The sequence below is a fragment of the Petaurus breviceps genome, unplaced genomic scaffold, assembly GCF_028583685.1.
Source record: "Petaurus breviceps papuanus isolate PSGF00001 unplaced genomic scaffold, PetGlider_PUasm1.0 685, whole genome shotgun sequence".
Lineage (NCBI taxonomy): Eukaryota > Metazoa > Chordata > Mammalia > Diprotodontia > Petauridae > Petaurus > Petaurus breviceps.
This window is the reverse complement of record NW_027186455.1, coordinates 1,687,519-1,703,242: the sequence shown is the minus strand read 5'-3', so window position 1 is coordinate 1,703,242 and position 15,724 is coordinate 1,687,519. Positions and strand designations below refer to the sequence as shown.

General features: G+C 39.1%; 1 protein-coding gene across 5 annotated transcripts in view; it reads right to left on the bottom strand.

Moving 5' to 3' along the window:
- The window catches only part of CLMN (calmin), a 163,227-nt gene that overhangs the window by 14,093 nt on the left and 133,410 nt on the right, over positions 1–15,724 (bottom strand). For 4 of the 5 annotated variants that reach the window (XM_069104253.1, XM_069104249.1, XM_069104250.1 and 1 more), the window contains 2 exons: positions 11,775–13,424; positions 1,988–2,181 (listed from right to left, as the gene is read on the bottom strand). In XM_069104253.1, the coding sequence (XP_068960354.1) occupies positions 1,988–2,181; positions 11,775–13,424 (1,844 nt within the window). Of the gene's footprint in view, positions 1–1,987; positions 2,182–5,958; positions 7,002–11,774; positions 13,425–15,724 lie in introns of those variants that run through there. The other variant, XM_069104254.1, reaches the window with a different exon arrangement.

Here is a 15,724-nt window from a genome sequence, read left to right as displayed (position 1 = left end):
GAAACAATATTTTATCAGGAACAGAGATGTTTCATCCAAGGAAGAAAAGACTTAGAATAGCCATGTCAGTGGTCTTAAAATGAATTGTCTCCCCCTCCAATCTATTTTTTTTCACTCTGTGGCCAAAAGAACTCTCCTAATGCAACCCCCCCTTTATCATGCCACTTCATTGTTAAAAAAACTCTACTGATTAACAATAGCCTATAAGAAATAAATACAAACTCTAGCATTTAAGGTCTAAAACTGCCTAGCTCCAACCTCCTTTTCCAGACTTATTTCCCAGTTCTCCTTCTTACATATTTTATTTCCCAATTCTCCTTTTCACATATTCTGTTTCAGGCAAGTTTTATTTATCATTTCCTGATCTCATCCTGACCTCTCTCACCTTTTGGGCACCTACACATGTCATTGTCCACATCTGGCTGGACTGAAGCATTCACACATCTCTTCTTGCCGAAAATGGCTTTTTTCAAAATCTAGGTCAGTTTTCAAGATCTAGTTCATCTCCTCCATAAATAAACTTCCCTGATCTCCCTGGCTAGGAGTAATTTTTCCTTCATCAAATGTTTTGTGCCTGATTGGTCTGTTATGTACATCTATCCTATCATACCTTCTATTACAATTATTTTCTCTATCCTTCATCACCCAACTAGTCTTTCATCACTTTCTCAAGGGCGGGAACCGTAATTTTCCTTGGTATTTTTAGGACCTAGCATGCGGCCCTGAACATGGATTAGTCACCTAATAAATGTTTTCTGTTCTTGATTTCTGCTTTGCCACAGAGAAAATTAGGTCCAACAGATGGAAACTAGGTGAGAGGGATAAATTTTAGTTCAATAAAAGGAAGGGACTCCTAGGAGCTACTCCAAGTTAAAATCAGTAGTAAGATTCATGATTCATAAAAGGGTGATAAGCAGTGAGTCTAGTTCAACTTTGGGATCCATTCAAACTCTAGAATATTCAATGACAGCCTTAGGACCAAATTTATGGGACAGCTGGGGATTAGTGTCTGCCAAATATATTCTCTTATATGTGAAGGTGTAATAGCCACCACAAATGTTCATTTCTTAGGTATGGAAGGCTTGGAGACTATTCAGCATGTATGCTGTGGAACCGTCAGACTTCACAGCACTTAAATCTGGAAGAGATCTTAAGAGATTATCTAGTCCAATACTCCCATTTGGCAGATGAAATTTGGACTCTGAGGAAGTGATTTCCCTAAGGTCAGACAAGTGTACAAATGGCAGAACCAGACCATGAACCCTGGATCTGTTTCAGCTCTGAGTTTCCAGTGCTCTTTCTTATGCTTTCTGAGTGACTAAGGAGATGTTAGGTGTGTACAAGCCACTTTCAATTATTTATTGACCAGTGATTTGTAAATTAACCAGGTCTTTCTGTTTCCTCCAGTTCATTATTATTTCAATGATGACTGACACCTCCACCAGAGGGTGAACACCCCCAAAAAGAGAAAGCAAAACTTACATCCTCCTTCTTTGCTCCATGTGTTACAGATCTGGTGAAGGTTTGGCTAACGATGTTGAGAGTAATAGATAAAATCAAATTTTTGGATTATAAGCTATAATTGTCCACGTAACCCTTGCTTCTCCATTCTGGTATTATTCTTTACATTTAAATAGTCTTTTACAGTTGCAATGTGCTTTCAAACTTATTACCTAAAATCACATTTATTTAGGGTTTTAAGATTTAGAAAGTACTTTCCTTTGTAACAAGCTAGTAAAGTAGACCATGTGGGAGTTATTATGCCTGCTTTGAAGGTGAGGAAACAGTCTCAGAGGGATTAAATGACTTGCTAAACTGATGTAACAACTGAATGGCAATTCTGGGCCTAGAACCCAGGTCTTGTGGCTCGGAGCCCACTGCTCCTTCCTTTGTACCAGGCCGTGCCCCATCATAAAAGTGAGATGCAATTAAAAAAGTCATTTTCAGGTTCTTGAATCTGAGAGAAAACTCTGTTAATACCAAATACCTTGAAATCACTTTGTGATCAATGAATTCTTCTTCTAGATCCTCTGAGAAATGAGCAGCTTTAGCAGCTACAAAGAGCGAACTGTCTGCCTGGTCCCCATGATTCCATTCTTCCTTCTTCTTTGTGCTGTTGGCTTCTTCGGGCAATTTCTCCAAAGAGACATCTAACTTGCCCTCATTTTGAAAATCCTGGGACTTAAAACAAATCAACATTTTCGACTGAGGTGTGAAATAATATAGCTTTGTCATGCTTCTGTCTCTTCTAAGTCCAATAGTACTTCTTTCACTGCAGTTTCTTCAGCAGCATCTATCCCAAATCCCAACCCAGACCTCTTTTTAGATTTTCCCTCTACTTTCCTCTCAATTGCTCCCATCCACCCAACTGCTAACCAAAAATCAAATAAAAATAGAAACTCAAATTTCTCTAGTGCTGTTCAATATTAACAAATCATGTTCTTAAAATAATTCTGTGACAGGTAGCATAAAAATTATTATCCTTTTTTCTAGAAGGAGAAACTGAAGTCAGAACAACTTATACAACTTGTCACACAGATATTAAGCATAGAGTAAATGCTTATGGTTAAGTAATGCTTTTTTGACTCAAAGACAGGTCCATTTCTAGTCCATCATAATGCCCATCAGTAATAATCTCTTAATTCTGTATAACACTTTGGCAGCATGGTATAGGGGAGTGGAACGCAATATTTGGAGTCAGGAAGACCTGAGTTCAAATTCTATTTCTAGTATCTACTATATGGCTCTGGGAAAAACAATTTATTTAAGCTCCAATTTTCTTATCTGTAAAATGGGGACAATATTTGTAAAACTCATTTCTCTGGGTGGTGGTACAGACCAAAAGAGAAAATGTATATAATGCTCTTTGCAAACCTTAAAATGTTACATGTTAGTTATTGTTATGATTTTTAAAGTACTTCAATATCATTTGAGGTTAAACCAAGTGGGGAGTTGTAGGCAGGATCAGGATATGTTCCCCTTTTTAAGCAATGAGAGCATTAAATCTCAAGAAAAGTGAAGGGACATCTTTAAAGTTAGATTATTAAGTGTTGGATTGCAGGACTTCTGGCTTTTAGTTCAGAATTTTTCCTATTCTACCTTTCGATGGTTGATAAGGCTTTTCACTGTACTGCCTACTTTTAGTAGGAACTCAGTAACATAACAACCAGACTTGCTAGAAAATCCCAGAGCAACAGTTTATACAAATTCACTTACCCCACAAACATTGGTCGATTAAGCACTTACCACAAAGCCCTGCCCCTGGTATAAGAGACGTAAATAAAAACAAGACATAGTGTGGAATTTCCCTTAAAAAGTTTAACTTAAATGCTAGCTCTTTCAGAAAGTTTATCTTTTGTACTTTCGAACTTGGACCACCTGCTATGAAGTTTTGTTCTGGAGCTCTCTAATGCATTTACCATGGAATGTTGGGCATCACTGGGATTTAAAACAAGAAGGGAACTTTAAGTTATTCTCATTTAACAAATGGGGAAACTGAGGAGCAGAAAGTAGAAGTGATTTTTCCAAATAGCAGAGTTCATATTCTAATACAAGTACTCTGACTTCAAATTTAAATGTTCTTTATACCATGCTTATTCACTGAGTTATTAGTTCAACTCAATAATCATAACAAAAACCAAAGCAAGCGAAAGAACTCAGGAGTAGTGGTAGATAACAGTGTCAAAAACCATACAGAGATTAAGAAGAATGAGAACTAAGAAAACAACACTGCAATTAAAAGATCTTTGATCAATTTGGAAAGAGCAGCATTAATTGAGGCAGAAGGCAGCTATGTGGTACAGCGGATAGAACAAAGGGTTTGGAATCAGAAGATTCATCTTTGTGAGTTCAAATCCAGCCTCAGACACTTACTAGTTATGAGACCCTGGGCAAGTCATTTAATCCTGCTTGCCTCAGTTCCTCATCTGTATAATGGACTGGAAAAGGAAATGGCAAAGCACTCCAGTACCCTTGCTGAGAAAACTCCAAATAGGGCCAAAACAGAGGTGGATATAACTACAACAACAAAAACAGAAGGCCGGTTGAGAAATAAATGGGATGTTAGGAAGCAGGGGCTGAGAAAATGTAGCCAACCCTTTCTACCAGCTTGAATGTGAAGGAGCAAGAGCTAATGGCTATCAGGATCAAGTGAGAGGTGGTTTTTGGTCTTTTTTTTTTTAAAGGATAGTAGTGGTAGAGAGTAGAAAGAGAAAGACTACAGGTAAGATAACCTATTTAGAGGATCAAAGGAGTGCGCTCACAGAGAAGGGAGATCAGGGGCACAGGGCCTTGGCAAAGAGAGGGGCCATGTCACTGTTACAAGCAAACAGAGGAGAGAAAGAGCTACTTGAGGGCAGGGAATAAGTTGTATCTAAATTGTGCTTCTTCCCTAGTCTAGCACAGTGCTAGGCACACAATCTGTGCTTAATAAATTTTGTTCAGATGAAAACTCCCATGGGGAGATAAACCATGGAGCCATACTATAAAGTCTGACTTATGCATCAAGGACAGCACTAATAGTTATGTAAAGAGGAGGGAAAAGGAACTCCAAACAGCTGACTATTAAAAAAATGTGGGGGTGGCCAGGTGGCACAGTGAATAGAGTACCAACCCTGAGTTCAAAACCAGCCTCAGACACTTGACACACTTATTAGCCGTGTGACCTTGGGCAAGTCACTTAACCCCAATTGCCCTACCTTCCCCTCTCCAAAAAGCAAAAAAAAAAAAAAAAAAGTGAACTGAGCTGGGCTTAATGACAGGCAAATGCCAAGTATAGTGTAATAATACTTTTGCCTTCAGGGTGTTCTCAGAATGTTACTTCTTGAACTCTGAGAAGTGGAATTAAATTATGTGAAAAGGAAATGTCTGCCTTTATATGGTTCTCCCCTCTTCCTCTCACCTTAAGGGGAAAAAAAAAAAAAGAATAGCTCTAGCATGATTCAGAGGAGGGACAAAGCCTGGAATTATCAAAGTTACATATCAGGAATCTCCCCTGGAGGGCCTGGAAAACCTGCTGCACAGGTTTGTGTCTGAAAAGATTTTAATGGTCAAACCTAAGGGGGTAAATGGTCAAAGATAGAATAAAGGCTGGTGAGGAAAAACTGTTCTGAATAATTTGAAATAATGCCTTCTCCTCTCTCCTCCCAACTCACCAGACAAAAGCTACCTTTTTCTGGAAGGTGAGAATGAATCATAAAGGGAAGGAAATTCTGGGGACTAGTTTCCAGTAATAATAGACCACATTCACATCGTTTTCTTCATAACTACCCAGTCAGGTAACATTAATCACATTTAATTAATACATGGAACATTAATCTCATCTTTTTTGTTGTTGTTGCTTTCTGGAGGGCAATTGGGTTTAAGTGACTTGCCCAAAGTCACGAGGCTGGTAATTGTGTCAAGTGTCTGAGGCCACGTTTGAATTCAGGTCCTCCTGATTCCAGGGCCTGTGCTCTATTCACTGTGCCTCCTAGTTGCCCTTTAATCTCATCTTTTAAAGGAGGAAATTGAGGTTTACATGGCTAGGAATTGTCAAGGCCAACATCCAGGCTTTGTGATCTTTTCACTTCATTGCTTCTTTATTAAAGTAGATGTATATATTGAGCACTGGACTTGGGAGTCAAGAAGCTCTGAGTTCAAATACAAACTCAGACACTTAACTAGCTGGCTAACTCTGGGTAAGCCATTTAACCTCCACCTGCCTCAGTTTTCCCATCTGTGAAATGGGGACAATAAGGGCACCTACCTGCTAGGGTTTCTGTGAAGCTCAAATAAGAAATATTTGTAAACTTTAAAGTGTTACATAAATGTGAGTTATTGTTATTGTTATTATTAATAAGAGCTAATGTGCTCATTCCCAGACTCTCTTTCTCTTCTTACTTCCTTACTCAGGAAGACCCTAGACTCTAACAGGTGCTAGAGTAACATTCATGACTTTCAAGATATTAGATTTAAAATAATGGATTTAGAGCTAAAGGGTCCTTAGAGGTCAATTAGTCCAATTCTTTCACTTACTAGATTAAAAAAAAAAATGAAGGCCCAATGAAGTTAGGCTCAGATAGGCTAAATTAAATATTGTTCCCAAGGTCACAGTTCTTTAGTTCTGGAGGTGGGATTTGAATTACTTTCTTGGAATACTACCCCAACATGCCTGGGTGTTATTGACTAAAATTTGTTTTTAATTGTGGCCACTAAACTTTCTAGTATACCCATGCTAATGAGCTATGGTGCTACCCAGTTCCTCCCACCCTCTAATTTACATATGGCAAGGGACTAGGCAGGGGGTAAGGAACAATCATACTTTGTATCTGCATTATGCATGTCAGGGCAAAAGCCTTGACTCTCATTGTTCCCCACTCCAAGAATGTCTTTTTTCTCCATCTGCTGAAATTCTACTCATCCTTTAAGGACCAATTCAAATGTCTATCCACCGCCCCACAAATGCTCTGGATCTCCTCAATCTGTAGAACCTTGCCTCCCACCCAGAGACCTCCCACGGTGTGTAGGGTTTGTATTTTTTTGTGTGTGTTCATTGATTATCATTTTGGATAATAGCTATTTGACCTGTATGTGTTAAAATTCCCTTCTAGAGAGAATCTCCAAAAAGGAAGGTACTAGATCTTATCTGAAGTTTTCATCTTCTCCAGAGTTTGGCAATATGATCTAAACACAGTAGGTACTTAATGATTTTTTTTTGTTAAAGTTGAAAATATTTGAGTGTTAGTGGCCATATTTAAGCCAGCACTGCAAAGCAGAGAATGAAACAACTAGTCCAGGAATTAAAGCAAAGTAGACATTCAAGCTTGACATTTGAGTCCCTCTTGCCCAATAGATTTTTTTCCTCAATTTTTATTGGGTTTTGCCTTAAACATCTAGATAATTTCCCACAGAATTCCATTTCTCATTGCTTGTGCATGCATAGCCCATGTGCTGCAGAAAAGCCCTGCTCAGAATCATTCCTAATCCATCCACTCTTTTATGGAGCATCTTACACTGCAGGCCTAGAATAGGGAAAAGATACAGAAGATGAAGTTACTCACTGGTCAACTTCAAATTATGTTATTTAAGTAGCAGTAAAATGATATCAGGAGGGACTCTTGGAATGCCCTCCCACATTTCTCCTCTGATCCAAACCTGAACCACCCTTCACTATCCAGGTCAGGGCTTTTCTCACTACACATAGGTGAGATGGGGAATATGAGTCTTATCATTTCCATTTTAAATAAGGGAAACTAAACTTTAGGGGCAGTGGGGAATGACCTGGAATAGATCTTTAGAGGCTGTTTTACAGGTGAGAAAACTAAGGCTAAGAAATGTTAGGTGACTTGCCCAGGTCACACTTTTAATAAGTGTTTAGGGCAAAAAAAATGAACCCAGCTTTTCTTGTCTCCAAGCTCAGTCCAAGCACCATGCACTGTCCACCCTAATGCTCTGGGTTCCATATCTAGCATTATCCACTAGACCCCATTACTTCTTGGGTTCTTTTTCTTCTGTGAGGCTTTTAAGGCCCACAGGATGGTGTTCTGTCCTTCCACTGTACTCTAAAGTACTTCCCATTTTGGGGGGTACACTCTGGTTCCATTGTTTTCATTATTAAGCTAGGTCCCACTCTTGCTTTCCAGCTAGACTAGGGTATTAGGTTGATAAGCAAAATCCAAGGTCAAGATACACGCAAATTTGCAGAGCCCCTAGGAATTCCCTATGAGGATAAGATAGTCCTTTAGGCTTTTACTTGAACAATGGGCCAAATGGTAGAGGGTTAACATCAGGGGTATGCTGGAGTCAGCTGGAAGCAGCTCACAAAAGGCAATTGTTAAATTTTCAGTGTGAGACTTACATCTCATAAACTGGCAGATACTGCAAATCAGGGCTTGATTTATTGTTTTACTGACTATCTAGAACTAAGAAAGTGATGGAGAAAATCCTAATAATGTAGATTAAATTTAAAAGTGTTCTGTGGGTACATTTTCTCCCCCACAAAAGTTAACTTTTAGACATTTACCATCATATCTGGAACATGGTTAAAGTGGAGAGAGCTATGGACTTGAGAGTTAGGGGAGCTCTAACTTTGAGTCCTTGCTCTAATGATTTCTATCTGGGCGACCCTAAGCAAGTCATTTTGCCTCTATAGTTTTCAGTTTCTTCATCTGGAAAATGAATTCTGATTTATGACTAGAGGCTATATCAAAGATAATCTAGCCCATAGGTATCAAAAACAAGGCCACAACACTCCCCAGTTGAGAGTGGGGGAAGAGAAAAAAGATTAAAATGTAATTGGGAAATATTTAACAAAATAAATAAAAATAGAAAAAAACATAGATAATGTTAATATGTGGTTTCTAAGTCAATAGGCATCCAAAGGAATCCTTAAGTAAGGTTTAGTGGCCCCCAGTTCTAGCTGAGTTTCACACCATTAATCTAATCCCCTCTCATCCAAAAGTTTAGAGCTGAGTAAAAGTAAGGAAATTTCATCCCAAAAGATGAAGTGACTTATCTAAGTCCCATAAAAAATAAAGAGCACAGTTGAGGTTCAAATCAAGCCTTCTGATTACAAATCCAGGGAATTTTAATTATGCCATATTGTGAGATGATAATATCTACTACATAACTTCACACAGTTATGGTGAGAAAAGTATTTTGTAAATTACAAAGTGCTATGTAAATGGGAGCCATGATTGTTATTTGAAAGGTGCAATATTATAAATGTGACTTCCTATAAGGGTAACAATTTGGGAGTTAAACTGGGGTTTTGTTTATTTTGTAACTGTCAATTACAGTTTTTGTAAAATATTTGGGTTTGTCTTATTTCTCTACTAGAAGGTGAACTCCAAGAGCCTGGCAATGAGGCCTTTTCTAAACTTTGTATTTTCTTTATTTCCTAATTCAGTGGTATAAACATAGGCACTTTAATACATATTTTTCTTTAAAGGAGAAAATCTAATCTTGAGGCCTAAGCCTGGGGTAGGTAGCTTCTAGCAGAAAAGAATTAAGCCAGAAAAAATAATTATCTTAGAGTATTTAAAAGGCTATCACGGACTAAAAATGTTCTGTTTGGCCCCAAAGGAGAAAACAAAGACCAATCACAGGTAATTTGGGTTGGGGGCAGATTTTGGCTCACTGGAAGGTAAAGCCTCCTCTAAATTAGTGAAAGCAGACCTGAGCAACCTGCAGTCCGCCAAAGGACTTTGGGTAGTACTCGAAAAATGTAGAGGAAGACATCCTCTACATTTTTCATGGCCCACCTGAAATCCTTTGGAGTACCCACCTGCTGGCCACAGGTTGTGCAAGCCTGAATTAGAACATCCCAAAAATGAAATGAGGTGTCTCACAAGATAGTGGGTTCCTCTCCATTGGAGGTCTTTAAGAGGAGGCTCGACAGTCATTTGTAAGACATCTTATAGAATGGGTTCCCTATTCAAGTACTGATTGGACCTCTGAGGTCTTTTCCAAGTGTAAAGGTCTGTAGTTCTTTGGTATTAAAGAACTTTCTTGCTGTCATCACCACACTCCCAATCTCTGACCTTTTCCTTATTCTGATCTGAACAACCTTATGGTTTTAGAACCAGAGTGTAACATATCACTCATTGAGCAACCAGTCACCTGAAGCTTTATGATATCTTGCAACAATCTCCAATACAGTTGTCTTAAATTGTTACTTATCTTATTATAGCTTTGTTACTCATTTCCTCAACTTAAGGAACTGTAGTATGACTTTTTTTCTCATCTGTCAATACCTAGAACACACTAAGTAAGCACTTAAATATATGTTGGTTCCAAATTTTAGATTAGTGAATCTCAAATTAATGAGCTTATAAAGTAATTGCCTTTTGTAAATTCAAAGTATGATCTGTGTGTTGGGCTGAATTCTGATCTTTCTAAATTGATGGGTAAAATATGTGATTTGTATTTCTTGAATTTTCTCTTAGGGGAGAGGTAGGGAAAAGGTTGAATGAAATAATATAGTGGAGTATCGTAAGTCTACCATTATTATCAAGAGGTTTCCTTATTGATTGAGTGTGAATCTTGAATTAGAAAATGAACCAAAGAACTAGATACACAGCATTCAGGTTGTCCAATTTTGGGAGGGTTCTGAAGAGAAGAAGGGCATAGAGGAGACAGATGCTTTCTGCCTAGCGAGCAAACAGGATGGCCCAGACTAGGTATGGTTAATTTCAATTAAGAAATAGGGTTAAAAATTTGTGAGTTCTGGGTAGATTCTTTTTATACTTCAAGTCTTCAAGGATCTGTGAATCAACAGATAATCTTAGTAGGATTGTACTCAGGATTTGCTGAGGCCAAGTACATCATCTCTCTATGGCCAATCCGGTGGTGATCTTTTCCCAAATTTAATTAAGTTGGTCCTCAGATAAAACATGAAAGTGTGTGCATACATACACACTCCACTGCTAGGCCTATATTCAAGGCATTTCTAGCTTTGTAGAATTTGCAAAGCTTATTCCTACTGGAATAGCCTTTGGAAACTCAATACTATGATGCTGTATTAAAGCAGGGCTTTAGCAGAGATTTCTTTTATATGGACTTCTAATTATCTTGCCTTAAAATATTATTTTAGAATTTTAGTGTTTTCTTGTCCCTCAGGCCTAGAAAAGCACTTTTGAAGTCTTGAGAATGTGGATGCATGAGGGGAGAAATGAAAGACCAGGATGCCTAAATATGATGGCAGCCTTAAGATGTCCAAACTTGAGCTGGAAGGTTCAGGGATCAGTAACAATTTAGAGGGTAATACTATCAGCTGAAATTTCTACTATGTCTTAAGCTTTACAAAATGCTTTCCTCATGATGATGCTATGAAGTAGGTGGTACAAATACTACTGTCCTCATTTTAAACAGGAGGAAACACAATCCTAAAGAGGGACATAGGAGTAAACACAGTCCTGAAGAGGGACAGTGACTTGCCTAGGGTTACAGTAAAGTTAGTAAATGGTATCAGGACTTAAACCAAGGGCTTCTGAACTCAAAGGTCAACACTCCTTTGATCGTACTATAGGAAAATAAGTGAAAAACAAAGTCTCTGAGACTAAAAGCAAAATCCCCCGGATTGGCTCTGAGAGGAACTAGTGTTCTGGGAAGGTGAGCCCTAAATTCTAGGGGTGGATCTACATAAAAGTTGTGGATCTACTCTAAGTAGAATATGTGAATTCTCTTTCAGCCATACTGGGTCCAGTCCAGGTCAAGCCTCTATATAACCTTTAACTTAACCTTTAACTCTTCAGCCTTCAAAACAACAAATTCAGACTTTAACTCTTCAGCTCATGTTTCTGAGGAGGTGAAGAAAGGAACCAATTTTTTAGCTAAATGGATGCCCAACAGGATTAAGGTGGGAAGGAGTTCTTATATACAATTTCAAAGCCTGGGTTAAATATTTTAGTTGATGTTAATTAGGTACTGGACTCCAAAAGCCCTATACCTTTGGGCAACTCGTCCAATCTCAAACTCATTTACCAAATTCCTAATCACCCTTCAGGGCCCAATTCAAATTTAACCTCTTTCTTGAAGCCATCCCTGATTACTGCTCACCCCTACCTCTACCAGTCCTTAGTCAGGAAGTAACCTGTCCTCATCCTGACTTCCCACAGCATGTTGTTTCTAATTCTCTTCTCAAGCTTTCACATCCTGTCTTTTACTATAATGATGCCTTTCTCTCTCTATATATATATATAAAACACATACATATGTATTAGATACATAGTCATTGTTGAACTAACTGAACAAGGGGCTAGGAAGGGTCATTAAAATCAGCATCAAATGAGTACCTGAGAGCTGTCCACAGAGCCACTCTTTGGGGAGTCCTTTCGTTTATGTTCCACATGAACTTTTGCCTCAACAGTTTCTGAAGATGGCTGTGTTTCAGCTGGGTGTCCAGCACGATCCATCTGTCGGACCTCAGCATTCACCTCAGTCACTGAATAGCCAGGGTTGCTCTTGCAATATTTTTGATGGCCTTTCCCCTTGGTGCCAAGCTCTTGAGCATCCTTTGTGGATTTCTCCGGAACCATTTCTTCATTCTTAGAGCCATGAGAATCTTCCACATAGGCTTCTAGAACAGCAGATAAGGGCACATCGTAATGGGGGTAATAGAAAAGGTCATGGGGGATCACTGAGACCTTTGAAGAAGGTGGAGAGAGCTTAAAGTCAAGGCTGTCTTCACTTTGACTACCCAGAGTTTCGAGACTGATACTACTACTAAGTGGGGTAGAGATCTCATCATCCACATCATCCTGGGTTTCAAGCTGATCTTCAGGTGGAGTGTTTTCCTCATGGTCATAGTGAACAGACTTCTGTTTTGCTTTTTCACAGAGATCTATCTCAGTCGCTAAATTCTTCTCTTGTAGGTGCCAAATGTAACTATAGATATCCTTGTCAGGGGAAGCTGGGCATGAATGATCACTGGGATCAGTCACAGACACATCAGAGCTATGGAAGTCAGTGTCAGATTTGTCTACAATTGAATCTTTCATTTTACGACGACATTTAGATGCTTTTTTAGCGAAATGCTCCACATTTGCCTCTGAAACTCTACCACGGGCAGCATTCTTCTCACCAGGGGAAGAATTTTTGTCATGGAGGGTTTGACTGAGGCCAGTAAAACCTTTCATTTCAGTGCTTTGTTTAAGAGGCTTCAATGTCATCTCTTCAAACTTTGCAAGTTCATCCAGAGTCTCTTGGATCAATTTCTGACCTCTGACTTCCAATGAATGAGGACTGATATCATGTCCTTTGTTGGCTTCAAAAACCTTCCCTTCAGCAGTCCCTGGTAAGATTTCAGAAGTTGAAAAATCATTCTTTTTTTTATGTGTCAAAGGATGGTCATCCATGATTTTGTTGAGAGTTGAGCCCGCTGTTTTCATATGTCCCTCTTTGGGCTTTATTTTATTACTAACACCAGATGATGAGACAGAATCATCCTGTTTCAATGGCTCATTTATTTTCCCCAAGTCTCGTTTGATGGGAATGTCCTTACTACATGAAGCATCTCTAGATATGTCCGATTCAAAATGGACAGTTTTCTTAATTGGCAGAGAGTCAGGCCTGTGGCTAGCCTTTTTAGGTAATAAAATAGATGGCTCTGATAATGATTCATTAATGTCATTTGGCTTAGTTAAGCCTCCTGGAAATGCCTGCTCAGTAATGTGAGATGGCTGGTTCTTTGGGCTATCAGGACCCCTACTACCAGAGGATTCAGTGGGACATTCGTTTGTGACCAATTCCTTTCCCACTTCTGAGGTATCACAGACAAAGACTTTTGGAGGAGGTGGTTGACTGGTTTCACAGTTAACTGTATATGGACGTTCCCCCTTTTTGGGGAGAAGGAAAATCTTGCTCTCTTGTTCAGTAGGGGTTTCTTTGATGCGGACGAAGGTAGATTCAATAGGAATCTCCTTATCAGGATCCGTGAAATCTTCCTGCAAACAATTATGGGAAATATGAAGAATGTTTACAGTTGATACAAAGCATAGAATATTAGAGTTTAGGCATTATTAATTCTAGCCCTTACCTCCTGTCTTCCCCTCACCCCTTTTATAGAAGAACTTATTCAAGTGCAGAGAGGTTACAGTTCAGAGAATTTAGAGTGGGGAGAAACCTTAGAGTTCCTCTATTTTAAACTCCTCACTTTGTATATGAGAAAACTGAAACCTTAAAAGTTAAGAGGCTTGTACAAATTGGTACAAATGGCATATGACTAAGCCAAGATCTGAACCCAGGTCCCCTTTACAGTTAAACGCCTGAATCCAGTGCTCTTTCTAGTGACTCATAGAATCACAGAATGTCAGAACTCGAAGATCCCTTAGCTGTTACATAATTGAATCCCCTCATAATGCAGACAAGGAAACTGAGGCCCAGAGAGATCAAGTGACCACAGCCTTCCAAGATCCTTTTCTCATACTCACCAATCAATCAACTAGCACTTATTAAGCTCTTATTATATGCTAAGCACTGGGCTCCTTACCTAGCCCTATCTGAATTCCTTAATTAGACACTTAAAAAGTTCTCCCTAACCTTTACTGCCTGCTTTTCCAGTTTAAGTTATTATACTATCTTCTCCACTTTACTCCCATGTACTAGGCCTATATTGTACTATTAACACGAATTCATATGCCAAGCTTTTAACAGGTCAATAATCCTCTTCCACTTTGCCCTCTCTCCTAAATTAGCTTTGAGAACCATATGTTCAGTCAGAACTAAACTTTCTGTCTCCCTAAAGTAGTCTATGCTTTCTCTTATCTTTTATTTGTAAGCTGTAAATAAAATACTTATACAGCCTAGCATTTCTATTGGTCAACAGAGTTTTACAAATCTAAGCTGAAAGTAACAGATAAACTAACAAAACAAGTTCTTCCAACTAACAAAAAAAATGGGATGAGCAGCTTTGGGAGCTGGGTCCTCATTAGAGTCGATAGGCCCTGGAGCTGTACATCTCTGGCCCCATGGCTCACCTTGAGTCATGATGGTACCACAAGATCAGTACTGCCCCCCCCCTCCCATGGCTCACTCCTTAGCAGCTGTTCATTTGCATGTCTCTCATGGGGTTCCCCTCTCTATCTTCCACATCATTTTGCTCGTGTGTTTCTAGTTCCTTTCTAAATTCTGCCTACAAATCAAGGGTTTGTGTGTGTTAGAGGGAGGGGGAGGGGATGAGCTTGGGAAGTAAGGTCAGCACACTCCCCCAGAGTAATGGGTTCTTTTCCTCAAATATTCTGTCCCTCTTGTGGATGTGGCTGCTCAGCCAGGGCTACGTGTTTTAGTTATTTCTGTACGATTCACATGTCCCATTCTCTCCCTCTTTACCCCTCTCTTTCACCCCCCCGCCCCCAATTAGACTGTAAGCTTCCATGAGAACAAGAACTAAAACTTTCTATTTTCTTCATGGCCTCATATAATGTTTCCTACATTGCAAGAATACAATGTTGGTTGTACTGAATATTTCAGAAAGTTCTCAGTTAATGAAGATCTTTGATTGCCCTGGACAGGCTGCAAAATCTGGGATTCAAAGGGAAACTACCAGATAGTGATTGCATTTTTTTTTTACTTGAGTTCCAAGTCTCCCCTACTAAACTGTGTCTTCTTGTTCCCTAAAAAAAGCAAAACACTCCTGTCTGTGCTCCCAGGTCAGTCTGGCCACAAGATGATGGAGTATAACATTTGCTGAATCATGGCTACATACAGCCTTCAATGACTTAACTTCCAAAACTTTAAAGAAACGAATGTTTCAAATATCATCCATGATTTCATTGCTAAATTCAGCGATGGGTTTTTCCTCAATCCTTGTCTACCTCAAATTTCCTACATCTTTTGATTTTAGAACCTACTGCACAGGGCTGCTGTGAGGATCAAAGGAAATAACATATGTACAGTGCATTGCTAACCTTTAAAGTTCTGTATAAATGCCAGCTATTGTTGACCACCCGTTCCTCCTGATTTCATGAAATCCACGATTTCAGTTATATTGTCCTCTCCTAATTCTCTCCTACAATTACTCCCCAGTTTCTTTTGCTGGTTCAACATCCATCTCTTTCCTCCCAACATGAGCGTGGACTCCAAATTTTGTCCTAGGTCCTCTTTTCTTTTTTCTCTATACTTCCTCCTTCGGTGATCTCATTTGCTCCCAGAGGACTCAATGATTACTTTTACTCGCAAGACCTCTAAATCTATATATTCAGGCCCAATATTTCCCCTAAACTGCAGTCTGGCAGCTTCAATTTCC